At 44.3% G+C, this 27,731-nt stretch overlaps 2 protein-coding genes and 1 long non-coding RNA gene across 7 annotated transcripts in view; 1 reads left to right on the forward strand and 2 right to left on the reverse strand.

Moving 5' to 3' along the window:
* Positions 1-158: 158 nt before the first annotated feature.
* ERG28 (ergosterol biosynthesis 28 homolog) lies at positions 159-8,138 on the forward strand. 2 transcript variants are annotated; one of them, XM_079973001.1, is made up of 5 exons: positions 159-286; positions 1,083-1,239; positions 3,378-3,468; positions 6,463-6,581; positions 7,531-8,138. In XM_079973001.1, the coding sequence occupies exons 2-5, from the start codon at positions 1,107-1,109 to the stop codon at positions 7,608-7,610; spliced, it is 423 nt and encodes a 140-aa protein (XP_079829127.1). In that variant the 5' UTR covers positions 159-286; positions 1,083-1,106; the 3' UTR covers positions 7,611-8,138. The 2 variants fall into 2 exon arrangements, with proteins under 2 accessions (XP_079829127.1, XP_079829128.1); XM_079973002.1 differs by having other exon boundaries at positions 186-283; positions 1,081-1,239.
* The window catches only part of FLVCR2 (FLVCR choline and putative heme transporter 2), a 52,050-nt gene continuing 29,495 nt past the window's right edge, over positions 5,177-27,731 (reverse strand). Inside the window, exons 6-11 of one of the 3 annotated variants that reach the window (XM_079972331.1) lie at positions 23,649-23,759; positions 22,866-22,971; positions 22,452-22,563; positions 21,540-21,595; positions 18,647-18,740; positions 13,802-14,410 (exon numbers count right to left, since the gene is read on the reverse strand). In XM_079972331.1, the coding sequence (XP_079828457.1) occupies positions 18,660-18,740; positions 21,540-21,595; positions 22,452-22,563; positions 22,866-22,971; positions 23,649-23,759 (466 nt within the window). In that variant the 3' untranslated portion in view covers positions 13,802-14,410; positions 18,647-18,659. Of the gene's footprint in view, positions 5,939-13,801; positions 14,411-18,646; positions 18,741-21,539; positions 21,596-22,451; positions 22,564-22,865; positions 22,972-23,648; positions 23,760-27,731 lie in introns of those variants that run through there. The other 2 variants (XM_079972333.1, XM_079972332.1) reach the window with 2 other exon arrangements.
* On the reverse strand, positions 9,366-13,642 carry LOC307214301. Of its 2 annotated transcripts, XR_013837896.1 has the most exons (3): positions 13,617-13,642; positions 11,610-13,260; positions 9,366-11,117 (listed from the first exon to the last, which is right to left on the reverse strand). It is a non-coding gene; the product is annotated as an uncharacterized lncRNA (long non-coding RNA). The 2 variants fall into 2 exon arrangements; XR_013837897.1 differs by having other exon boundaries at positions 9,366-13,260.

Consider the following 27,731-nt stretch of genomic DNA (forward strand, 5'->3'; position numbering starts at 1 on the left):
ACCGAGGAGGCCGTAGCGCCGTCGGTTCTTCTAACCCCGCCTTTGATGAAAACGTCACAGCGCCTCAGAAGGGTTCCACGCGTGTGATTGGCGCAGTCGCTTACCCTTCCATGTGGCGCGGAGGAGAGGTCTAGCTATGGGCGTAGCGGCCAATCAGGGGAAGGCAAGCTCCAACAGTGCGCTAATCGTTGCGTAGAGTGCGGGGAGGCGGGACTGATGCTTGCTGCTGCTGCTGCTGCTGCTCTGGCTTGAGGGAGGGTGGAGAGCTGCTGCGGCTGAGGACCAGGTAAGGCGATGTAGGGTGTCCATTGATGGGTGGGGTTGCATTTTGAGGGGTGGAGGATAACGAAGAGGCGCGATGTGGATGCGGGTAGGTTTGGAGGCAAGCGAGCAGGTGGCATTGCAGCGTGGGAACTGAATTTGGGCGAGTTGAGGGCATTCCTAAATATGACAAACGTTGTAGGTACAAACGTTGGTCCCTTCAGTGGGAGAGGGGCGAGAATGGTTAATGCTAGGGCCAACTACAAGGCTGCAAAGAAGCGAGTTAGCGTTTAAGATCATCATTCCTAAACTGTATATAGCTGTATAGGCACAAAGCTAAGCATCTTAATAGGAAAACCAACTGTGCCTCGTGCTCCCTTTTCCCCCCTTCGGGCAGCCAGCTATCTCTGCTATAGATTAAATTAGGATTTTGAACATAAAATGATTTCTCATGGCTGATCCTCTCTCCAGTAGCCGATCCTATACGTATTTACTGTGAAATAAGCCCCGCCATGTCCATTGTGGTTTAACCCCAAGGCAGCACGCAGAGGATCAAAGTAAAGACAGCTAGCTACCAGTCCTCTCTGGAAGAAAGGCCAGTGGCTTTGTGGATGATGCGTGTGAGATTTCCATCTTTGTAATTATTATGGAATGCTATCGTATAGGACAAATTGGATGGAGGGGAATGATAAAATAAGCTTATGGCCCTTGCTGTGATTCTTATGAAGCCCCTTTACACTACTTTAGGAGGAAATGAGGGTGACTGAATTATGAAGCATGGAAGCATTGTGAATTCTGGATTCTGTCTTTGTTCCCATTAGCAGATTGTGTTTTGACACTTCAAGATGAGCCGTTTCCTGAATGTACTCCGTAGCTGGCTAGTTATGGTGTCCATTATTGCCATGGGGAACACAGTGCAAAGCTTCAGAGATCACAGTTTCCTCTCTGAGAAACTATACACTGGCAAACCAAGCCTCGGTAAGATGCACAGGTTGTCATTTTTGCACTCAAGAAATGCTGGAACCTTAATCCTGGGTTATCTTGCCTGAGATCTGAAATTTTTTCAAAATAACCCACCTTCTGCTTACTTAAACTTCTAGAGGTGGCTAGTGCTATTTTTGCTTGAACAGTGACAGCTTGAAGGCCGCTAAACGTGTTACAAATTTAGGTGAAACACTCTGTGTACCTTTGGTATACCAAAACCTCAATGATGTGTAAAAAAAAAGAGGCTTGTGTTTGTTTCACTATTTCTACATGAAATGGAGGGCAGGGGCCCATTATAGCTTTCTGGAGCATGTGTATGTGGTGAAATAAATATAAGACCACATAGTTGCAAATGTGTCAGACAGCCCTTAGGAACATAGCATGCAGCATTATACCAAATTGATCCATTGGTCCACCTATCCTGATGTGATTTACTCTTGCTGGCAGTGGTTCTTCTGGGTTGCAGACGTAGGAATTTTCCACCCCTACTTGGAGATGCCAGACCTTGAACCTGAGACCTTTTGCATACTATGCATGTGCTCTGCCTTTGAGTTAAAGCCCTTTCCATTAATCTCCCTTTCACCCGTAGTGATATTCTGTCACCTCATAATGCATTAACGCAGAAGATAGTGCAGTTCCATATCCACACTGGAGTGGTCTCAAGCATTTACTGCAGTACTAAAACGAGCATTTTCCATGGGTCCTTATGGGCTTATTTGCTTCAAAGTGAATGCACAGTTCCACATGACCTTTGATTCTACAATCAGCCAATCCGCTATATGTCCCTATCTCAGAAATACAATCTCAGACACTTATGTAGTACAATTATACTCACAGTATAAGAAGAGTCTAGCAAATCCTGCCATATTATGAGCTTTGGGCATTTCTAGATATTATGGTCCATCTGAAAAGACTGTGCTGCTGGCACTCAACCACCCAGATGACATCATCCCAGCAAAAGTTCCCATTGTAGACAATCACTGTTGAACAGCATTCAAGACACTAACCAGAATTGTTAGTAGAAGGTATCTCTTGGCCCAGCAAGTGCAGATATTATGGATGTCTTTTTATGCAGAATAGACCTTATTATAGAAGCATAGGCATCTACTGAAGCACTGCCTGGCACATTATCACACACCATCTTCCACACCATTTTGAATTCACTGCCACCTTTTCTAGATTTTTGTCCCCTTCAAAGCTATACATGCATTCCTGTCAAATGCTGAATAGCTCATCTACATTTTTTAAGACTAGTCCTTCCATCCCAAACACAACCATATACCCTTATGTGAAGAGGCAGGGATCTTCTGGCTTCAGCTAAAGTACCAGTAAACCAAACTTCAAGTAAACGAGTAGTTTTAATTAACTGCCAGTAGCATTTTCTCTGCTCCCTTGTGTATTGATAGTAGCATTACTCCATCATTTGGAAAGACCTTGACCCCTACGACGCTTTCCAACTCCATTAGTCTTGAGCCCTATCCATACCTACTGCTTAGCTTTGCCTAGACTGGGAGAGTATCAGAAAAGATAGTTGCCCCCCACCCATATATACATAAGAAGGTATGGTTGTTATGCTGCAGTTCATGTGGCTGCCTTTGTCAACTCCACCATGAACGCAGGCAGGTAGACGACTTGGTGGCAGGCAGCCTAGGCAAGCTGTTTAAACGGGAGGATGTACTTCACAGAGCAATTTTGCAAACCACTTTGGAAAGCGCTTCCCAAATGGTCGTCCCCCTCCCACCAGTAACCATGGCTGCAATAAGGCTTAATGGAGAAGGGCAGGTGCTTCACAGAGCGGTTTGTTAAACTGCTTGGTGAAGTCCCTGCTTTGTTGTTAAACAGGTTTCCTTGGCCACCTGCCTGCCATCACATTGGAGTTTGGCGAACTGCTCTGCGAAGCCCCTGACCCCTCCTTTAAAAGATGGTGTGGGCTGGCAGGAGCAATGGGCAGAGGGGCTTGGGCTGAACTGTGGAGGGGGCTTTGAGGGGATGGGTAAGGGGTCAGCAAGTATAAAGGGAGGTTGGTCATGTGCAAAGGGAGGAGGGGTGGACGAAGGGGTCAGTGGGGTTAGTGAGCGGAGCAAGCAGGGGCAACAGACCCTAGTAATTCTATATTTGTTATCTCTACACAGTAAATGGCCTCCAGGCTCGGACCTTTGGCATTTGGACCTTACTCTCCTCTGTAATTCGCTGCTACTGTGCCATTGATATCCGCAACAAGACGTATGTACAATAAATGCTAAGGGGGGGCACTGTCTTACCAACCTCCCAATCATGTACACACTTGGGTGCCACAATAACTCTTTTCTATTCCCCTATAGCCGGGGTTGGTAACCTGTGGCCCTCCAAGTGTTGTTGGACTCCACCTCCCATCAGACCCAGCCAGCATGGCCCTTGGTCAGGGAAGATGGGAGTTGTAGTCCAACACTTATCTGGAGGGCAATGGTTTATGTATGTATTGGTTTTTATGCCACCTTTTTGCCAAGGCGCCAGAGCCGATTTACAATTTTACACATCTTATACCAGCAAATGAAAATAAAACCCTCCCCATGCCCTTCTTTTTCTTTCACATGTGGCTGATGGTGTTGGTTATATGGGAGCAGGGAATAATCTGGCTGGTGCAGACCCTCATGGTGTCACTGCCTAAACTCTTTTAGCTTGTACAGTTGAGGCAACAAGTGTTATTTTCTGTGCTTCATTCGCACAGGCATGAAGGAAAGACTGTTTAGCATAATACTGATGTAAGATCAAAATGTAGGTAGTTATTCTATAACACGTGCTTGATTAGAGGTCTGGAATCAAAAGTGGAAACACTCTAATTAGGTATTTGCCCTATCTTTTGGTGATATTTGGATAGCTCACAAGTACACTTTCAGTCATCTTCTGTTGGAAGTTGTTTTTGGAACTTCTATTCCATTCATATATTTTGTGTCAGTGATTTCCAAGAAAGCCATATGCATGAATGGGCTGAGCTTATGTTTCTATTTGGCTTGACTTCAGCATTCGCTTGGCACTGTGTGTGCTAAGAGACCTAGTTTGCTTGTCTGAGAGGTCAGGAGAGGCTCTGCAGGAGGCTTAAGATGGGACAACAGTCTACTGTCTTGGTCTTGAACTGCCAGTGGAAGGCTTTCTGTGATAAAAGTAACAGACTGTTAAAGGAGCAGTTGAAGGATAAATGCAAAGAGCTTTTGAAGCTGGTAACCTTTTTATAAAAGAAAAGCAAGTGGGAGCATTTGAGATCTGGTTGGACAGTTGCTTGGAGAAATTTATAAAAATAGCAAGTTGGGCATATGGGACCTCTATAAGGAAGCACAGCTCTGAGTTCACCCACAATAGCTTTCAGTCCTCTGCCATAGACTGCCTGCTCCTGATCTTGACATTTTAAAAAATATACCCCCACAAACCCCTTTCCCTTGTTGCTTGCCTTTTCATCACTCTTTCATCTGCATTGACAGGGTTCCCTTCCTTTGCCTTCCTATTCCGCTGGCAGATGAAGCAAAGTGACAGTGAAGCACACTTACCAGAAAGTTAAATTGTACTGAAATCAGTAAGACTGACATGTTTATAAGCATCAGGATGAAGACCATTCTTCCTCCTTTCCCCCCTTGCCCTCCATCACCCCAGTCCTGGTTAAAGCATCCTCAGTTACACGAAACTGGCCATTTACACAATTTGCAGTTTGATTTTAGTTGCACAACCTGCTTTATTTATTGCATATCTAGATCAACCTTTCCTCCACAGAGATCAAGCTGGCATACACATTTCTTTCCTCCACATTTTATCCTCACAACAACCCCGTGAGGAAGATTAGGCTGAAAGATTGTGAGTGGCCCAAGGTTACCCAGTAAGCATCATGGCTCGAGTTGGGGTTTCAACCTTGATGGCCTAGGACTGGAAAGCAAATGGCATACAGTATATAAACATACCAGGGTTTTTGTTTCTATTTCATATATTTATTTAAAATCACCATGATTGAAATAATACATTTGCAAACACAATTTAAATGTCACTTATTTACAGAGAAAGATGTGGACTTGAAAGCACAGATTAAGTTTCACAGGGCAAGGTTTTTGGATTGCAATTCTTTAACTGCCAGTGCTGCAAACATACTTAAAGTAAAATGTAGCCATTTCGTCCTCATTCATTAGTAATACTTCCATGGCTACAAAGCACTATGCTGTCCCCATTACCCTCTGTGCAAGCATAACTGATCAGAGTTTAGCTGAGGAGTCTGTTCCAGAGATGCAAGCCAGCTCACCCTCCTTCCACTCTGTTGGCTCGACAGGAATAATGTGTGAAAAGCCACAGTAGCTCCCTTTTTTATCATTAAAGTTGGCAGCTTCATCTCCCATTTCCCAGAGTGGCAAGGAGCTGCATGCTGAGAGGGAGCTATTTGTACTGTGTCATTCGACAAGGTGAGGTGTACTTTTAAAGGAGAACGGGCACTCGGTCTGTTTGTTTCCCCAGAGTTACGCGGCAAGTCTGAAACCTGTCCCCAGTTCTTTTCCAATTGTGATGTCAATAAGAGGGATTTAGATAATACCAAAGTAATTTTTTACCGTGCAGGTGAGTGAGCAATGCTGGGATGTACTTCTGGGAAGACATAAAGGGTTGTGCTGTATGTGTAGGTTTTCAACATTTTGATGGTAAATTGAGGGTCACTTCAAACCTGGTTATTCTTGAAGTCACTATACTTTTAAAATAAAAAAATCCCAATTGATTTTTATCCATCTTGCTTTAACCAAAGCAATACCAACTACCACAACTTGGTGCACCCCTTGCCATCCATGCTGTTAATCCTATTAATCAGCCTGGGGAAGGCCATATATCCCATGTGGTGACTAGTGGGTGGAAGATGGACTGAACCAGCTCATCTGAATTGCCATTTGAGCAACGAAAGAGGCTCTCTGTCATTTCCAAGAAATGCAGAAGCCAGTCTAGCATGTAGCTGTATTACTGGATAGCCAGTGTGGTGCTTTCCAGATGTTCCTAGACTCCAACTTCTATTATCCCTGACCACTGGCCATGCTGGTGGGGTCTCATGGGAGTTGGAGTCCAACAGCATTTTGAAGGCATCATCATATTGGCTATCGCTGACATAGTGCAAAAACTGAGTGTGTTCGCTTTGTGTGTTTTTTAACTCCTTGACTCTTAATTTCTTTGTCGGCATCTCTCTGTGGCCTGCAATAATTCTCATTTTTTTGTTCTCTCCGGCAGCCTCTATAACATCACACTTTTGACCTTCTTCCTTGCCCTCGGCCACTTCCTCTCTGAAGTGTTTATTTATGGCACAGCAGCTGCAACAATCGGTGTCTTGGCACCCCTAATGGTGGCAAGTAAGTAGAGCCCATTCTTTGGTGCTTGGCTTGTTAAAGCTGTAGCCTGCTTTTCCCCTGAGAAGATCACAAACTTGCCCTCACACTTTCCCTGCGATGGGTTGGTTGGACAAGCTAAGTGACAGTGATATGGCCAAAGTCAGCAAGTAAGCTTCATAACTGAACAGAGCTGAAATGGAGCTTTAGTAACCAAATGCAATTAGTGTTCAGAAAGTGGGGGGGGGGTGAGTGTTCAGACCCCTGGGCTCTCACTTGTGGGGTGCCTCAGGGTTCTGTCCTCTCCCCCATGCATTTCAACATCTACATGCAGCCGCTGAGAGAGATCATCAGGGGGTTTGGGCTAGACTACTGCAATGCACTCTATGTGGGGCTACCTTTGAAGGTGACCCGGAAACTACAACTAATCCAGAAAGCAGCAGCTAGACTGGTGACTAGGAGCGGCTGCTGAGACCACATAACACCGGTCTTGAAAGACCTACATTGGCTCCCAGTACATTTCTGAGCACAATTCAAAGTGTTGGTGCTGACCTTTAAAGCCCTAAACGGCCTTGGTCCAGTATATCTGAAGGAGCGTCTCCACCCCCATCATTCTACCCAAACACTGAGGTCCAGCGCCGAGGGCCTTCTGGTGGTTCCCTCACTGCGAGAAGCCAAGTTACGGGGAACCAGGCAGAGGGCCTTCTCAGTAGTGGCACCCACCCTGTGGAACGCCCTCCCACCAGCTCTCAAAGAGAACAACAGCTACCAGACTTTTAGAAGACATCTGAAGGCAGCCCTGTTTAGGAAGCTTTTAATGTTTGATTCATTACTGTATTTTAATGGGCAGGGTATAAATAATAAATTATTATTATTATTATTATTATTATTATTATTATTATTATTATTACACCTAAAGATATAGAAGAGGTAGCAATGTCCTCTGCTCCCTCTCATTTTCCATCTGTCTCAGGTTTCTCCATCCTGGGTATGCTGATTGGGCTGCAGTATCTTGAAGTAGAAGCAACATCGCAGCTCAAGAAACGGAACTGAAGTTACGGATCCCTTATCAGCCTCCCAGCCATCTTCCAGTGTCTACTACTGCATTGCCTCCTTGACTTTCCCTCCTCATCCCGTACCCTGCAAGTGGTCAGATCGTTCTTAGGACTTCCGTCATCCTTTCTTTTGTTTGCAGTTGATTTTGATCTGAACAGGCAGTACTTGACCTGCGACCAGTGGCAGACGCGGAGCCCTGAAGAGCTGTTCTAGACTGGGTGTGGGTTTCCCTGGTGGAGGGCGCCTTCCTGCATTGCAGGGGGTTGGACTAGATGACCCTTGGGGATCCCTTCCAACTCTATGATTCTTAAAGCATCCTCCGTTCTGGTGGTGGGAAGGGAAGAGAGGGCTATAGATATCTTGCCCCCATCACCTTTGCAGGGCAGGGGAAATGTAGCGCTGCCCAAAATCCAGTGGAGACTGGTATTGTGGGAAGAGGCCAGACCAAAGTCTTCATGGCACATAGTAGCTGTGTGTTTGTACATAAGCATGGTTTTTCAATAAACAGGCAAAAATTGTGCAGAACTGCAGCTTTTTATCTGGTAGGGAAAAGGAGAGATAACAGATTTTCTGTCTGTCTGTTTGTCTGCCTGTCTGTCTCCTTAGCAAGAGGTACCATGACTTTTTGTATTCTTCATTTTAGGTTCTGGGGAATCTGCTTTGGCAATTTTCCCTTTAACAGAACAGGCTATAGTTCTAGATAACGTCTCCCTGTTCCCCTCACCTGTCCTCTTATTCCTTCCTAAGGTAGCTGTGTACTTCCTTCAAGTCTCCATTTGGCACACTAAATTCAAGCGTAAGCAGGCGACTTCTGTATAGTACTGTTCTTGACTGCCTTATGGGAAGAGCTAGACCAAACCTCAGGCTTGGAAAAGAAGCCTGGCATAGCAAGCTAGTTTAAAAAATAAATACTATTGTGTAGTTTTGGGGTGATAGAAGTAGGAGCCATGTAGAACAAAGGACTTGAAGAGACAAGTAGAGAGATTGGATTCTCACTGCTGCTACAAAAAAAAAGCCAGGTCACCTCCTCCTAAAATGTTGTCTTATTAACTGGAATGCCTGCTGCTGAAGTCACAAAGATGAGGACACATACGCCTCTCTTTACTAGAGTACAGCATATACGTGGAGAGAGTGCTGTTGTGCCCAAATCCTGCATGTGGGTTTCCCACGGGCAACTGGTTGGCCACTGTGAGAACAGGATGCTGGACTAGATGGGCCATTGGCCTGATCCAGCAGGCTCTTCTTTACGTTCTTATAGGTTTGTTATAGGTTAGTGCTGGGCCGGCCCAACCTAGAGACAAACTAGGCAATGACCCGGAGTGCCAAAATTCCAGGAGCATCTGCCTCTGCTATGTAAATGCCTTGGAGAGACACTTGTGAAAGAGATGCCCAGAGGCAGCTGACCCCTTCACAGGCTGAGTGATATCCCCTGCATTCTAGGTATCTTAGGATGGTGAGATACTAACCTATTTCATCAAAGGGTCGGGCTGCCCGTTTTCATTTTGGTGCTGAACAGATCTTTGTAAGTTAAGTTGTCCTTTCAATCGGGGTGGTGAACGAATGCTAAAGGGTTGATTTTCCCTTTTTTTAAAGTGCATGCTAACAGGTGAAATTGGGATTCTGATCTTGTTGGTAATGGTGCTCAGTATTTAGTCCAGCTGCTCAGTATTTAGTCCAGCTGAAGTAATTTGCAATGCAAATAAGTATACTAAGCTACTGAAACTGAAAATAAAAATTGGAAAATAGTAATGCTGGTCTTAATCATTTAATGTGCTACTCTTAGGTTGTTCAGAATACGGTGGAACATAAGGAGGGCGAGATTTTAGCTCTATTAAGGCAGTGCATCTGACGTACTTACGGAATATTGTAATACAGAATGGGGGTCATTTCCCTCAGCATCTTTTGAGGCTGCACAGCTCTTGGAAAGTTGCATTCCAGGTAGCCCAACTTGGAGCAAAGCTAAAAGTACTGCTAAACATGCTGCTAGAAGATGACGGTACACTGAATTCATACTACACCAAACTCTAAGCATATGCAACATTGCACTGTATGTGTTTCTTTGCACAGAAAAGGGGCTAACTAAAAAAAAAAAAAAAAACCTGGAAGGTGCGTCAAGATCAAGTATGCATAGTGCTCCCAAAGTTCATAGGTGAACATATGAGAATGTCTGTGAGCCAACCAAGCAACAACAATAACAGCAACAACAAAAGCCAGAACAAACGTAGACAATACCATTGTAGGTCACAGAGAGGCAGGATGGAGCTAGAAATCAGCTGTAGCATACAGAATTCGCATCCTTAACTGAGGCATCTGGCTTGGGTGGTATTTGTTTCTAAAAATCTTTTATGAAAACAGACGAAAGGGATTTGGCCTCTTGCCCAGGTATAGCCACCTTTGAACTGCATCAGCTCACTGGATCAGGCATCCATTTATAGCTAAGTAAACAAGGCATTTGGTGTCAGCCCAAGCATGAATGATGCTATCAGAACATTGCTGTATCCTAACTGTTTGAACCTCAAAGACTAGCACAGGCATTCCCAGACTGTGCCAGAGCACTAGTTATTTAAAAGACTCTGAACCCAAAGCACCCACTCACAGAGGAGCACCCCCCCATGTTACTTTCTCCCAACACCCAAAATAATAGACACAATAATGGCATTAGAAAGGGCAGTAATCAGAAGCTGCTCAGTGAATATTTTAACATCTCAGACACTGTTACTGGCCTTAAAGGATCATTTGTAAACAAATGTTGAAGGAAGACTCCAGCGTGAAACCTATTAATTGTAATTTAGCAAGTTGTTAACATTTATCACTTGTGTGGCTTGAAGCAAGTTAGTGGGTTTTTACCCTGCTAATTTCAAGTGCTAATTACCTGACCAATAGCAGCATCTTTGTGTTATCATTGATACTGTTCTGTGAATAATCACTAATTATTTACATAAGTTCAAGTTTCAACACATTAGATTTTTTTTTACATTTCATTTCCCTCTGACCTCAGTGTTCCTCTAATGACATACCCTTAGAATTAAGTTCAGTTTGTTTTGAGTCACAGAACTGAAAAAGAGCTAAAAATCCACTTCTGGTTACCCAGAAAGTTACCCAGTATAATTGCGGAAAGTGGGGGAGAGATTTCGGTGCTACTATCAACAATAGGGAGTTGGAAATCCATTCCAATCTACCACAGACCACTCAGAGACCTATCAGTAGATACAGATCTATCTACTGCCCCTCTGAACTTGTTGCGCCACAGATTTATTCGAAAAACAGGTGCACTAGTGACTTTCTTGCAATTTGCTTCTAACATTCACCTTTCCAAGCTTTCAAAAAGTGATGAGCAGAGCAATCAAGTGAATTAGCTTCACAGGTCACTTTTGGGTTGTTGGCCAATAAGCCAGAAAAGATAAAAGCAGCATGGGGGGCGGGGTTTGCATGGGCTGGGAGAGTGAATGCTTCACCATTAAAAAAAAAAATGATGCATGTGTAAGAACCTGCCAGACCCAGAACCTACATCTTCAGATAGGCTATAGCACTAGACAGATTTCCCTGGATAAGGAAATGGAAGCAATACAGTGGTACCTCGGGTTACATACGCTTCAGGTTACATACACTTCAGGTTACAGACTCCGCTAACCCAAAAATAGTACCTCGGGTTAAGAACTTTGCTTCAGGATGAGAACAGAAATCGTGCTCCAGCGGTGCGGCGGCAGCAGGAGGCCCCATTAGCTAAAGTGGTGCTTCAGGTTAAGAACAGTTTCAGGTTAAGAACGGACCTCCGGAACGAATTAAGTACTTAACCCGAGGTACCACTGTATATTCAAATAGTGTGTAGGCAGGCCTGAATGAGGATAATACAAAACCAGGTGTTGGATCTATGGTTCCTTACTGCCAATTAATGTGAAAGCCTCAGTGCTAACTTCCCTGTTTCTATGAAGAATGGCCATACATTGCCTGGATATGAATAGCTAGATCTTAAACAAAGAAGTTAGCAGATACAACTTACCTCCATCAAGCTACAGGTTTAGTACCATTCATTGGAAAGAGGAAAGACAAAGTTGTGGACAATCCCTGAGATCCCAGAGAGACAGAGGAGGGTGAGTAGATCAGTTTCATCGCATTTATTTTATTTGTATCCAACCCTTCAAGGAGCTCCATGATACAGTGGTGCCTCGCAAGACGAAAAGAATCCGTTCCGCAATTCTCTTCGTCTAGCGGTTTTTTCGTCTTGCGAAGCAAGCCCATTGACGGCTTAGCGGATTAGCGCTATTAGCGGTTTAGTGGCTGTTAGTGGCTTATCAGCTTAGCGGATAAGCGGCTTAGCGGCTTAGAAAAAGGGGGGGAAGGGGGAAAAAGTCGGAAAAACTCGCAAGACATTTCATCTTGCGAAGCAAGCCCATAGGGAAATTCGTTTTGCGAAGCGCCTCCAAAACGGAAAACCCTTTCGTCTAGCAGGTTTTTCGTCTTGCGAGGCATTCGTCTTGCGGGGCACCACTGTATCCTCTTCCCTGTTTTATCCTCACAACAACAACCCTGGGAGGTAGATTGGACTTAACAGAGAATGGAGGACCCAAGGTCATGAATGAGGCTTCATGACCAAGCAGAGATTTCAACCTGGGACTGCCTTAGCTCTCCCAGATGAGTTTGGGGGCCTTGTTGGGAATGAGATTAAATTATAAGGATACTTGTCCAATTTAGAAGTGCTATGGGGGTGGGGAGCAGAGTGTTGTGCATTTGTTCTAAAACCATCAAATGCTCATTGGTTTTAGAACAGTATTTGAGGTAGCACTATGTAACTAATGTACACAAAAATACATTTTTTATAGTTACACAGTGCTTTCCAAATAATAGCAGGACACATCCTAGTCAAAGAGCTCATAAACCAAGCCCAAATTCCCAATACATTGGCAACAGATACTATACAACATGATCTGAACAAACAATGAAACTAAGAGTTGTACAGGTATTCGGTAGAACTTGATGCCTTCAAAATGAAGGGAAATTGCACTCTAATTTGGAACCGGCACTTCTCTGTCTCAGATGATCGTGGTATGCATGGGGTGGGTGGGGGATTTCTATATGGTTCAACTCATAACCATTTCAAAATACACAAGGTTCATCTTCTGTCCATAAATTAAACTGCACTTTTCCTCCCCTGATCAAAGGCGAATTTCCATGAAATATATCTGGTTTAAATAATTTCCATAAACCACAAAGCTAGCCACTGCATACTGTGATTGCTTCCAACACTGGCCCGTTTCTCTGAAACAGCCATCCTTAACAAATTTGGCAATTTGTTGCCAAATTGTTGCATTTCCAGTGTTTCCTGTGTTGTCGTCCTGTGTTTTTTCCAGACCCGTTTTATGACATTTTTCCTGCCTCTTGCAATAAAATGCAATTGCAGTTACTGCTTGTCCTGTGTGTGCTGGCAAAACATTATCAAAGCTTTTAAGACTTCCTACGCCTTTGATTAAAGTTTCCTCAAAGTTTAATTGCTTCTTGTCCAGCACTGCTGGGACAATTAGTGATACGTTATACTTTTTGGTTAGCTTATGTTCAGGGCTTTAGTTACTGCTTTTCTTACTTTGTTTTTTTCGCTTTCTTTGAAAACAGTGTTATTTAATTATAGAAGAATAAAATGATACAGTGGTACCTCGCAAGACGAATGCCTCGAAAGACGAAAAACTTGCAAAATGAAAGAGTTTTTTGTTTTTTGAGTTGCTTCGCAAGACGGATTTCCCTATGGGCTTGCTTCGCAAGACGGAAACGTCTTGCAAGTTTGTTTCCTTTGTCTTGCAAGTTTGTTTCCTTTTTCTTAAAACCGTGCATTCACTTCGAGGAGCAACTCATAGCACGCAGTGTGGTAGCCTTTTTTGAGGTTTTTGAAGACTTTGGAAAAGCTTCAAAAATCACCAAAGTCTGTGCTTCACAAGACAAAAAAATCGCAAGACGAAAAAACTCGCGGAACGAATTAATTTCGTCTTGCGAGGCATCACTGTACAAGGAAACCAGTAATTAAATTTATGCACCCCTCAAATAATACTAAAAAGCTGTAGTGTGGAAGCAACCTATGACAGGCTGTCCATTTCAAATATTCTTTAAAAACTATTTTCCCCATAACATTTCTGGAGTATTGCCATAATTTGGGTAATAAGAGAGCATTCTCATTTCAAAACTATCGTCCGTTACTTTAAAAAGAATCTTCTCGGGGCTTGATTTACTAAAATATAGTCTACCAACAGGACGTTTTGAAGGGGAGAAAGCTTCCCAGTGAGGTCTTTCCCCAGTGGCAAATCATGAGTTGCGCTTCAGTTTGGGCTGCTCACAGAGCAAGTGCTTTCTTGTTCTCCCTGAGGAGCAAGGATCTTCCTCTGGATCCATTTCATATCCCATTCAGTAGGTCTGCTGGACACATAACAGGATTAACAAATGGTCGCTCTCAATCCATGCAATGGAAGAAACGCTGGATTCAGTGATTTGGCTGCAATGGCCAAGACAAGCTATCTTCCGCTGAGCAACTGCTGCCTTTGGTCCCTTGGCAGAAAGGGCACCAGGACACGCCACCAGGACAGAGGAGCTGGCTCAGGGAGGGTGACTCAAGTCCTGTGCATTCCTTTCCAGCAGCAGCTTCCTAGGTTGTCCTCAGATGCTGGGCTACACCAAGTGTAGTGGGAGGTACAGATGTCAAAGATGAGAATGGAGGTTGGTGGTGGTGCCAGCTGGTCCTCAATCTCCCACCATTAGAATTTTGATTCCTCATACAGCGGCACAGTGCTGGTTTGAGGCACTTTTCCCAATGTCTTCTGAAAATCAGAGAGAGAAGGGGCACAGTTAGGGGGTGGTCAAAGGCATCAGACAGCAGGAACCCACTACCAGCACCAAGGTTGCAGGTTCGATCCCTGTTTGGGACAGCTACATATTCCTGCATTGCTAGATATTCCTCAGGGTCCCTTCCAACTCTACAATTCCATGATTCTATGAATATATGAATATATGAGAAGCATTGCTGCTCTTGCTTTGGGTCCAAATATCTCAAGAGGAAAGGAGAGATCCCAAAGAAGGACAAGTACATTCCATTGTCTCTTACCAACGGTACCTAATCCTTACTGCTGCTCAACAAAGGTTACAAAGCAAAGTCAGGAAGAAAGAATTCACCCTTAGCTATGAAAAGTGAATTTCATAGGGGAGAATAGTACATGGGAGAGCTCTGCTTTCCAGAGTGATGGGAGTATCAACCCCCAGAATTGCCCTTCAGCCCTACCATTTGTGATGCTATTTCTAAGTCTACTCATTGCCTTAATCAAAACAGCACAATCCCAGGTACAATGTACCCCATCTGAGAAGGCAGGGGCTGATGGGAATTGTAGTCCAGAACAGCTGGAGGGCATCAGGTTTGTGAAGGCTGCAATGATACATTTGCACCAGGAATTCCCTTTGAGCCGTATCTGTATCCACGCTGCAGAAGCTAATACTTCTTATTCATGTAACAAGTATTTTAAAATCATGGATGGATCTGCAGAGAAGGAAGTGGTGCAGGAAATTTAGCCAATTACAAGCTACAAACTCTTGCCTTGTTTCTGTCTCCTGACCACACATGCCATCTGCCTCATCAATTCCACACATTAAAAAGGGTCTGGCACCTCTCCACAAGGAAGCTTGCTGGTGCCTAATGAAGTTATCCATTCATAACAGTAAGGGCATATGCACATACAAAGTGGGTAGAAATATATGGAAACTATTTAACTGTCATGGCCCAAAGAATCCTTGGAATTGTGGTAATTCTTTGTTAGAGGAGCATGGTTAGGCAATGTGATGTCCTCCAGATGTTGTGCCAGCCACCACTGTCACTGGCTAGCAGTGATAGGAGTTGGAATCCAAAAAGCATTTGGGAAGGCACCACATTGGCTACCCCTGTTAGATTATCCCCACTACCTTCGCCAAACAGTGAAATTCCAAGATTTCCCGGGGAGAAGGAATGAGTCTGTTGTGCTCTAAGAGTACTGTTGACCCAGATCCCACAGAACAGAGAATGATGGAGGTAGATCATTCATCAGGACTTGGCAGAGAGCAAAGTCAAACGTGCTACTACCTGTGATCAACTTGCCTTCCATAGTTAATCTTCAGGAAATTGATGCCACATAGGAGACAGCAGTGTCTCTGTGTGGGATAAACCTATCCACAAAGAGTGGAGTCTTTCAAAATGCCACAAGCCTTTACATTCTTCCGGGACAGGTGAATATTTGCAGTTGCCTAGAGAGGCAAATAAATGACAACTAGACCATTCGCTGAAGCTTACTGATCCTTTCGTGGAGGGAATGGTTATGTATGCAAGGCTGCCTCTCTATTTTAAGCAAACAATAATTATGGTTCAGTCATATAAGTTTCCAATAGCAAGTCAGTGAACGTTGTTAGAACTGAGGTACAATAAGGTTCACAGACCCTCCAAGTGTCCCTATTTTCCAGGGACGTCCCTGATTTAGAGAAGCCGTCCTGGTTTCTGATTTGATCCCAAAATGTCCCATTTTTCCTTAGGATGTCTCTATTTTCATTGGATAAATATTAGAGGGTATAGAGTTATCCAACCCCTGAGCCATCTGAAGGCAATCCAATATAGGGAAGTGGGTTTTTTTTAATGTTTAATGTTTTATTATGTTTTTATATATGTTGGAAGCTGCCCAGAGTGGCTGGGGCAGCCCAGTAAGATGTGTAGAGTATAAATAGTAAAGGGGTTAGCAGCAGAAAGAGGGTGAGTGAGGGAGATGTGGGGTGGCAGGGTGCCCAAATAGTGGGGGTGGGGGTTGATCACCAGAATATGGCAACACTAATCCGGCAATCTATATCAGACTTCCCCAACCTGCCCTCTTCTCCACCCCCCAAAAAAGATACTAAACAATTGTGCACAGTCTGTTACAAAGATTAGAACAGACCATGCTTAGCTGAGCAGAAGTAAAACAAAAATCCCCATCTGCCTTAGAAGTCAGGGCTTACAGATCTTTGCATTCCTTTATCACATGCTGGTGGAACTGGCCAGCTGTGCCAGAATATACTGCACAAAATGGCAGTAGATAAATAGCCACCAGCTAGGAACCTGCTCCTAGGTGTTAATGCCCAGGTCCAAGCCTCAAAATGCTAACACACTGGTATATTTATAACGCATCTCAAAAGCCTGGCTCATAGTGCAATTGTCCCAATGATTACTTGGTATGGATTTAAAGCCATTTGGTACTGAGGAAACATTGCCCAAAGGCTCCATCTGTGCTATAAGAAGCAGGGAAGGCCCCGTCATTCATCTGCCTGATGGGAGGGAAGGAGTCCAGCTGCAGGGCCTCAGCCTGAATGAAGGTTGGGGAAACCTGGAGGATATAAAAAGCCTCAGAGATGAGGGGGAGGGAGGCCATGGAACTCCAGAGAACATCCTGGGATAACTAGGCCTTTAAGTGAGGGCCTGCCACACAAAGAAGGCCTTAGCTCTTACTCCTATGTCATCTTCAGGCTCTTCCTCTGAGCACCATTGAGTAGACTCATAAGAGGGCAGCATAGAGGCATTCTAGGTATACTCTGCCACGTTTCTCCACAGAAAGGCCCCAAGAGTCCGGGACTTAAGCGTGCCAAAGCCAACAGCACAGAAGCCAGGCACCCCAAGGAAGAAGGTCAACAGGAGGGCTGTACTTATTGTTGATAGTAACCTGGGACATGGTGGAAGATGACCTGTGAAACAGAAAGCCATCCTTTTGCGCTTCCACCACCACCTGAGACGCTTCACCCTGCCTCATTGCTGGGCCGGCTCTGCTCTCTTGGATAACCTTCCAGGGGGCACATGAAAGATGTTGGCAAGGCAACTCTTATCTTCCTATAATAGGCCACACTCCAGCCACACAAATGTTAAGAGGTTTCTGTACATACAACTCCTCCCCCCAGGTAATCAAGAAGCCTTGTTACAGCTGAAGGTATGCCAGCCAAGCAGAAGAACTGGAGATGGTGCAGAATAGGTCCAGTGAGGGGTGTAGCCAATGAGGTGATGTGGCCTGGGAAAAGCCCCAAGTGCTGGATACCAAATGGGAGATTGGGAACGATAAGCAGAAATGCATTCATACATTTGTGATCTTGCATCTTGTTTGTCCTGATTCACCATTACTAATGTCAGGTATGGTGCCTGTGTATTGAGTCAGCAATATACCTGAAGGATTTCAGAGTCTTTGAAACAATCAAAACATCATTTCATCCTGCAAGTAATGGATCAGGCACAATAATGGCTTAAGACAGCCGGTATGTAAACATGTTACATTTTGCAAGCAGCAATGCTAAATGTCGTGGTAGTGCAGCATGTTTTCATCTCAGGATGTCCTTTGCACATGAATGGCACCTTGAAAGATGCATCAATGTTCACATATCAATTGCTCACTACTTACTCTACAGTGAGCTTGCACATATATATAACCGCCACAAATGCCATGGATAGATTTTTTTAAATAATCTAGCACCTTCTTGCACCCAGCCCCCTCCCCACCATATTTTTACCCGTTCTTGTTTTGACTGCTTCAGAATTCAGCCCAGCATTAAGAAATTCATTACTGCATCCAGTGATTGCCTCTTCACCAACAAACTTGAGAATGGTGAGCAATAAATATGTGAGCACACATTTTCAACAAGGGGAAGGTAAGGTTTAAGGAAAGATAGATAGTCAGATGAAGCATATTCAAGCACGTACTTAGCGGCAACATGAAGGTCTCTTCAGGAAAAAGCGTAGAATTAACATTGCAAAGCAAAGTGCTTTGAGAATTGCAATAGTTATTTTACACAAAAGGCACCAATCCAGTGGCTGTTCTAACTGGAGGACTTAACATTCCCTTTGACAATTGCTTGGTGGGTGATCAAATTTGCATCATAAGCCGAATCCAGCATGCTGGATCCAGTGAGTGTGCTTTTCCCCACCCCAAGCCCTTTCTCTACACATTTTGGCCCTGCAACATGCCATTGGTTTGGTGCCAGTGCCATCTCACAGAAAGAGTTGTATAAGCAGGTTAGTATGATTCTCCTACCTTAGTCTGAGAATTACTGATCAGGGATGGGAAATGATGGGATTAAGGTACAATGTCCATAATTCATTATCTGACAGTTACTGCCCTGGAGTCTCTGTAACAACAGCCATATGTCACAATCCCAAAGAGGGGCAGAATTAAAACAAAAACAGGAGGCACAGACAGACAGACAGACAGACAGGGAATCGTGATGGAATAAGCTGGTGAAACTCTGCAGAACTGAAAGCGAGTGAGACTTTTGATCACTAAAAATTCCACAGAATGTTCGGCTTTATAAGCCCTGGACTCATTCCAAGGCAGCAGCAGATCTGATTAACCTAATCCCTGAAGAACTATGTAGTCTCAATGTTAAATAAATTCATTTATTTTAGCTTACTTCTCTTCTGCCAAGTTGTTTCACTTTAACTAAGGAGGCTCCAAATGTTCACATTAGCATTTTGGGGTTTGAAAGTTATATATTCATGCGGAGCAATGTGTCCCCCCCTTAAAATAAAATGAAACCAATTGTGCATTTCTCACTTATGCTTGTGATTCTTCTCAAGACCACTGTGCTCCACCTCTCTGTTGTTCCTTCAGCACCATGTTTTTCCTCCTCTTTTACAACGTTATCCCTAGCAATCAGGGATCATGCAGCAAACATGATGGTGCTACAATGCAGTGTCATTAATCAAATTTGGTACTATCAGAACATCGCTGGAAAGTAAACAAAGCCAATTCTGAAATAGGTGTTTTACATTGTTTGTAGGTCATTTTATTATTGTGAGCCATCCTGGGCTCCCTTTGGAGAGGGAGGGTGGGTTTTAAATTTGAAAGAATAAATGAATTCAAAATGAAAACAATGCTTTCCATATCACATTACCTTTCCACATTACCCTGGGCAAAGGAACACATCAATAGGCTGAACGGGTGCCACAGAGAGAGAAGCATTGATACCATTGTTGCCTGGGCTGCTGCCAAGCAAACATGCTATAGCACAGGGGTGGGGAACCTTTGGCCCTTCAGATGTCGCTGAACTATCATTCCCATCATCACTGGTCATTGGACATGTACGCTGGGGCTGATGGGAGCTGTAATTCAGCAATATTTGGAAAGTAAATTTTCCCCCACTACTGTTGCAGTCACTCCTTCTCCTGGTAAGACAGTGATGACACATTTTTGAGAAACCGCCCCCGCCCCCAAAGAAAAACAAAAATCAGGTTAACAATGTGATAAAAGGAAACTCCTCTCTTTTGGCTTAATCCTATTTGTAACTCCATAAATCAGAATCCAAGACCAGAATCTTCATTATATATTGCAGAAGAGAATCCTTCATTTACCCAATTCAGTATGACCTGAGTTAGAATTGCCTTTTTTTTTTCCTGGTAGAGATTCTGTCCCTTTTAACAACTGCGTAACAGGCAAGTCTTTCCTATCCTGTATCCCAGGAAAAGGTTCAGTTGCTGAATTCTTGCCTGCCACGCAGCTGTCTAGAGCACAGGTACCCTGTCAGAAAAACAGTTCGCTGCATAAACTAAATATTTCAATATTTGGCTTTACACAGAAGAGTCACATAACTGTCACTGTATCGAGTGCGGGGAACTTTAAGCATTAGGGAGTTATTTGAAATTTGTTAGTTTTGTTTGCCTTTTCAAGAACTATCTTCTGATGAAGAGTTAAAACATATTGATGACCCAGGTTTTACTAAATATGTCTGTTTTGAAGTATGGAGTACAGGTAACTTGCAACTTCCGTGCATTTAACTTGTGTTTTACACACCTGGCAAAAAATAAAAAATAAAAAGAGGGAAGAAAGGAGGGAAAAAACTTTGGCAATCCCACCCGCCTTTGAACCCAATGTGTTTTGGCCATGTGTGTTCTTGGCTTTACTCACTATGCCCAGCATGTAACCCCAGGGTAAGCTGAGAGTCACCTGTACTACTCTGCATCTGCTACAAAACTTTGCCAAAGATATATGCCAGATACAAAAATCAAATAGTCAGAATATAGACAACAAAAGTAGCAAGGAGAACTTTGGAGGAAAAGCTTATGGAAAGCAGAAATGCCCATCTGGTTCCTGTGCACAAGGGTCAACTTACAGGCACAGTATCTTAGAGATGGAAGGGATCAGTAGCCCATTCCTCAGCTGAAAGGCAGGATCGCCCACCCATTGGACAGTGTGCCCAGTGACAACTTTACACTGTGAGCACCATCACACCCACCCTCTATCTTGTTGCAGACTGTCCCATGGATTGCATAAGCCCATCTAGTCCCCAAAGGGCTCTTATTATGTTCTCAGAAACAATTATCAGGGATGCTGGGAGTTGCAGTCCAGCAACATCTGGAAGGGTACAGGTTCCCTAGTCCTAAATGAATCTAAGATCAGCCAGAGCAGCTCCCTGCTGGAGCCTCCATTATCCCTCCTAATCTGCTCTGGAGGGTCTGCCAACACTCACTGGATTTGGGGAACCCTCCATGGCACATTTTGGGGCACATAGTGGGCAGGTAGGAGAGTAGTTTCAGTGTGCACAAGTGAAGTCCATTGTGCGAGTAGGACACCACCCCTGGATATTACCCATGATCTTTCACCTTTCTTTAAGCAGCTATATTTGCATTTACTTAAGGTTACAAAGAGCCTAACACTGGTCTGGCTAGTGCACCAGATGTATGCCCTCAAACAGAGAGATTGCCAGCCTGTCTCTCTCAGTACTCGCAGCTGGTCCTAGGCACATGCCACACTTTCTCCTGGAGGAGAATCCAACAGCATTCAACCGTTAACAACCCAAACCTGGCACAGCTGAGGCAGCAACAATACTCCCTCAAGCTGGCACAGTTATTCATCACGATAAAAGCAAAGGAGACTCACAGGTGCAGACGGTTGGCCATAAGCTACCAGCATAAATATATGATTTACTCACAGTCTGTTCATCGCGCAGGTTGGCCTGCTGTCTCCGGAGATCTGCTTTGATGAAAGCTGGGGCATTGGAGGAAGAGAAAACAGAGCCAGGAAGTCACTGTGTGTTGACCATAAGCAGCTCTTCACAGAGCAATGGAGCCCAAGGCAGGGCAAAATGAAGAACATGGCTTATGACTCAGAAAGCACAACTGAAGTAGGGAACAGGGTCTGTCCTCTCCATGGTGGAAAATAAATTATTTTTAAATCTTAGAACATCTATTCCACTTCTTAAATCTACTCCACTTCTTAGCCACCCAAACAGGTCCCCAAGGCAGCTTCCAGATTAAAAGCACAATAACACAATAAAAACACAACAGGATATTAATTCAATTATTAAACAGCAGCATGGAAGGACACAAAACAACTGGGTTGGCATAAATAGGGCTATTGGAGAAAGAGGATTTTGTTTGCATTTTAATGAGAAAAGTACCTAATGCACACTTCTTGAATGTACATGCAAACTGAAACACAACTATTTTACTTGCAAATTGTGTACATGAGTCAAAACTGCATACAAAAAAGTGTGTTTATTGGGAGAATTTCTCACTCAAAGGCATCTCAGCCTTTTGGTTAAGAAATCATCCTCTATTTTTTAAGACGCTGATGAATTATCATGAGGATTAAAATAATAATAATGATGATGATGATGAAATGCTGCAGAAATGTGCAGAACTGAGTTTAAGATTGAAAAAGAAAATAACTTGAAGAAACAAATTTGACAGATCTGCCATCCCTAGGTTAAATATAACCAATCAAGTGATTCAACGTTGCAGCCCTACCCTAAACGTCAGTACTTTAAGCTTGGGTAGCAATACAAGAGTTGTAGGAAGCAGGACCTGAAAAAGGTTTGACAATGATTGGATAGTGTAGTTACCAGTTATAACAGTGCCGACAAACAGGAAGCTGCAGAGGAAGAGGTTTCCTGCTTGAGTTCCAAAATGTTCAAAGATCTGTGCTTGGCTAATGGTGAAAATTATTCCAAATATCTGAAACAGGATCAAACAAGAGTTAGAAAGAAACTGAAGAAAGCTACTGCAGCATAGTCCGGCCACACCGCTCCACCTAGTACACTGGCAAAGCTAAGCAGGGTCCAGTATGGTTTCAAACTGGATGGGAGACCGTGTGTTGAGATTCTTGCATTGGAAAGTGTTCAGGGTCCCTTCCAACTCTACAATTCTATGATACCACCTTGAAGAGCTGGATTCATCAACAGAATTCCTGAGCAACAGCAAAGCCAAGCTAAGAAGTGAGTCTGTTTACCTGCTATATTTTCTGAGCACTCACTCACCTGTGCAGCTACATTAAGAAGGCCCGATGACGTCCCTTCAGATTCTGGATATGTCAGTTCTGCTGCAAATTCAAAGCCCAGTGGTAGGTACCCAGTCATGAAGAAACTGCCAGGAAAGATTGGCGGGGAGGAAAGCATCAGCAGCTGCAACATTTGGGCTATGCAGTTTCAAAGTGAGGGTGCTTCTCCAAGCTCCACTTCAGTCTCAAAGGCATAACCCTATTTGCTTCCCTGTGGCCAGGAACAGTTGGTGGCACAGAGCAGGATGGCATAGCTTACCTTGCTTCCTGTTAGTTACTGCTGGTAACCAAGAGGGGAGGGAGTGAGGCTGCAGGGAAGTCAGTGCAGTGCAGACACAGCAGCAGAAGTGTCTGACTGGCCGTGCGGCAGCACCTGCACTGCACCAACCTCCGAGACGCCTTGCCACTCCCCCTCTTGGTTTACTGTCAGCAACCTCCACATTGGGAAGCCAGGTCAACAACAGCACCACACCTCACCAGCAGCTGTTGCCCATAGCATTTCATTCAACCACACTCTGCAATGCAAGATGTTCGTGGTCAGCAGAGATATGAAAGGATATGATGGCTGCTATGCATATCCCATAGTTCTCACTTTGCCTGGGTATCCATTGTTTGTGGTACTTTCTTACTCTTCACTCCACTGGAGAGAGAAAGAAGAGGCATCTTCATCTCCATGTCAAGGCAGCCGCCAAATGCCTTCAGAGTGAAACTCCTTCAAAGAAGAGAAAATTCACCCTGGGTGTGAGAGGAGAAGCAAACTTACCCCAGCACACCTGCTGTCACAAAGACCACCCAGATATGGCCTAGGTCCAGAGTAAACGTGAAAACCACCATGCCCACAAATGACATGATGTAAACCAACAGAGTTGTCTGCCTGTAACAAACAAAACACAATCAGAATTAAGCTACTGCTCTTACACTGTATTCAATGTTTTTAAATTCGGATTTCATTACATTTTAACTAAAATTAAGTTCTATTGTGGGGGGGAACCCCAATAAAAAATCAAATTAATCCAACAGCCTGACAATATTCATCTTTGCATGCAAGAAAGTTGCAGGGGCTCCTCAAACTACAGCCAGGCCAGCAAATGTCTCCTGACAGCAATAGGCCAAAGGAGGTCATGCAATCAGACCTAGAACTCGTGGACATCCAAGGAAGGTTAGGGTTGAAAGATTCAGGATGGTTGTCGAACACCCTGGAACTTCGACATTTTGGCTCCCGAATGATCAAAATCCAGAAGTGACTGTTCCAGTTTTTGAACATTCTTTTAGAAGCTGAACGTCCAATGGGGCTTCTGCAGCTTCCGATTGGATGCAGGAGCTTCCTGCAGCCAATCAAAAGCCATGATTTGGAAGTCAAACGCTTTGGAAGTCGAACTGATTCCCTTCAACAACCAAGGTACGACTGTACTTAATTCACACAACGTGTAGTTAAACTATGGGACTCGATGGGCAAATAGCCTGATCCAGCAGGCTATTCTTAAGTTCTTAGCTATAGAAAGTGGCAGGCCAGTCCCACCTAATTTGGCAGAGTGAAGTGGCCACCTCAGGTGTCAGGTAATAGCATCAAGTTGTTGGAACACAGATCTATGTGGTGTGCACAACCTGCCTCACACCTCCTAGGCTACCTTGCTGCCCTCAGTTTCAGTGGAGGAGGTCTCTCCTCACCAGGGCTGAAGTAAAATTCAAGCACCAGAACATTTTGTGTCTGTACATGGAATGGAGGAGATACGCCATCCTCTCCTTCACCTCAGGCAGCAAAATGTATTGACCTGGCCCTAGAAAGAGACTGTGGGCCTCATAGTGGTATATCTAGAATGTCACTTTTTCATTTCTGTAATTAAATTAAACACAGGGTATCCTACACAGATGTTGGTAAGAACCAATAGGTATAGGAAACTGGAGAAATTAACAAGGCCAGTTAGTGAAGCTGACACTCAGTTTATTTCTTGAGAAGCTTTCACTAGTATGCAGGGATTAAAGTAGAGAGCACAGTCAGGAAAGCAGGGAAATCAAAGGACAACTTGAGGATATAAAAAGCACATGGAAATCACTCCCTGCTGCATTTGCCTGGGAAATTAATCTACAGCCGCTCTGAAGGAGATGGCAGCTATTTTTATGCAAGAGCAGAGGTAGAATGTGGGTCCTGCAACAGTCCCCTGAACTTTGCACTGCATCTTACTGCATTGTTAAGCTATCTACCTCAGTCAGAGAGACAGGGAAGAGAGCCTCATGCATGAGCCTGCACCAGCTTCCCTGAATTCCCTGAAAACCCCCCACTGCAGTGTTATGTCACTGTAGGGACAACAAAATGGTGGCTGCTAGTTCTCATAGGAGGAGCACTGCTGCCGCCACCATCACTCCTCTTGCCCTCCTTGTCCTCCTCCTCTGCCAGAAGTAGGGCCCCTGCCAATATGTCCTACTCCCCATTTCTTACATCTGTAATTCAAAAGTTGTCAAGTCCTGCTCTACCTCTTGTGTAAAAGAGTAAGACTTCCCATTGCTCAGGGACCAGTGAGAAAGCCTGACCTGGAAGATTTTCTAAAGGTCAAGGAGCATCTGCTACTGCTTGGAAGAGGCTTCTGTAGCTGCTCTCAACATGAACTGGCTGAGGTCCCTAAGGTCACCAGCTTCTGACTTATAGCTTGGCAGAGTCCAGACAAACGCTCACATGTGGTATTGTGAGATACTGCGGTTGAATAAAAAGGATGGGGGTGGCGCTGTGGGTTAAACCACTGAGCCTAGGACTTGCCGATCGGAAGGTCGCGGTTCGCATCCCCGCGACAGGATGAGCTCCCGTGGTTCCTGCTCCTGCCAACCTAGCAGTTCAAAAGCACGTCAAAGTGCAAGTAGATAAATAGGTACCGCTCCAGTGGGAAGGTAAACGGCGAGATAAGTGCCGCAACCCCAGAGTCGGTCACAACTGGACCTAATGGTCAGGGGTCCCTTTACCTTTACCTTAAAAAGGTAACAAGCTTTCTGTTCCCAGCAGTGAACAGCATGGTGGGGCTGTACCTCTCCCCTGACCTCTGGCTGGTGTGTTGCTGCATTATCCTGAGATGGGGAGGAGTACAGTGGCAGCAAGGTTGGCATGGTGCAAGTGCACTGGCGGAGCCAATCTAGTATTCCTGGTGGTGCATTTGGAAAGTCTGATTCACGCTCCTCACCCTCTCCCTCATTGTATGTGACAACATCTCAGTTGGACAGAGGTGGGCAGCACAGCCCCGGGCTGCTGGCTATACGTTTGCCAGAGAGAAGGGGGGTTAGTAATGGCCTCTTGCTTTGGGACACTCGCCCACGTAACCTGTCAGGATTGAAGCCTTCAATCAACCAAGAAAGGTCTCCCTGCTTCTCCCAACTACTGGCCCTTTAATTGGTCATTTTTTGAACTAGCAAGACCTGGGGGACCTTTACTAACTGAAAGCTCTAATCCTAAATAAACTTCCTTAGAAGTAAGTCCACTGAACTGAATGGGACTTCCTTCTGGGAAGTCTTGTTTATGATGATGGACACCGTGCAATTGTACAGCCATCTTATTGTCTGCACCATGGCCTTTTGTACATGCTACTAGACAGGAAACAACATGCAATCACTTCCTGCATCATTTTTGAAGCATATTTATCGGGAATGGCAGAGCTTTGAAGCTGATCCAAGCTACTTTACAGTATTAAAGTAAGAACAGGAGTGAGAGCAGGGCTTCAGTACGCTTGCTAGGTATTCCTTGGGTGGAGCAGGGATGGTGAGAGACATTTTACACAAAGATTTTTAGGATCTCCCTGGATTTCTTTAAAACAATCTGCTAGGGAACAGGGAGGGATGTACTTTAATATGGGAAGAGGACAAGAGAGGCTGAGACTGAGTCATCCAAACCTAGTTAGCACTCTGAGTTTGCTATTAAAGGGAGTGAGATTAAGGGCAGTCACGATTTGCATTCTACTTCTAGTCAACTGTGGAAGAGCAATAACTCAGCAGGGCTGCTAAAGTACAGAGTTACTGTTTACAGTGGTAGGAGGTATATATAAATTCAGTGATTACAGTTCTGCGTTGGGTCAGAGATCTATCCTTAAGGCTTAATGGGAGGGCAGCCTGCTATTTTCAGAGCAAACATGCACAGAACGACAAGAAGCTGCCAAGCTGTTATATCAGGGATAACCAGGATACAGTAAAATTTTACTGTATCCATCTGGCTCCACTCTGAAAAAGCACTCTCTGTAAGTACCCTGCATTCCAGAGAATGGCTTGGCAGGAGGGATGGGTACCTTTCCCAGTTATATATATCAGCAACAGTTGCCTTACATCGCCCCTGTCAAGTTAAGAGAAAAGGAAAAAATAACGCCCCACTAGAGAGTGTCACAGAAGCCCTTACCAGCATGATCTAATTGGTCGTGCAACTTCTCAAAAGCTTCCTTCTCAAATGATAATAATAATTTTAAAAACCTCTTCCTGTACTTTAGGGGATTTATAGCATTTGTGCTTGTGTGTGCATGGATTAATTCTTATCCATAAGTGGTAAAAACGGCAAGAGGCTTTGCAGGATCCTTGTTAAATCAGATGAGCAGAAACACATCACTCCCTAGCAGCAAATTCACCCAAAAGAATTCATTTTACTCACCTCTGTTTCAGGGTAGTCCTACATGTTACTGCGGGAAGCAGGCTGACCCCCCCCCCCCCGGAAGTGATAGTTGAACCCTTAGCCGATAAATATTTACAAATTACACATCTGGGAGCCATATTTGCTTTGGCAGCTAAGAAGCTCCAGTCCAGTTATGTTAATGCATCATACTTTATGCTGTTGATTTTCATGCTGCAGACTTTTATGCTGTAGATGTTACTGGTAATGTTGTGC

Source organism: Podarcis cretensis, assembly GCF_951804945.1.
Source record: "Podarcis cretensis genome assembly, chromosome: 1".
Taxonomy (NCBI): Eukaryota; Metazoa; Chordata; class Lepidosauria; order Squamata; family Lacertidae; genus Podarcis; species Podarcis cretensis.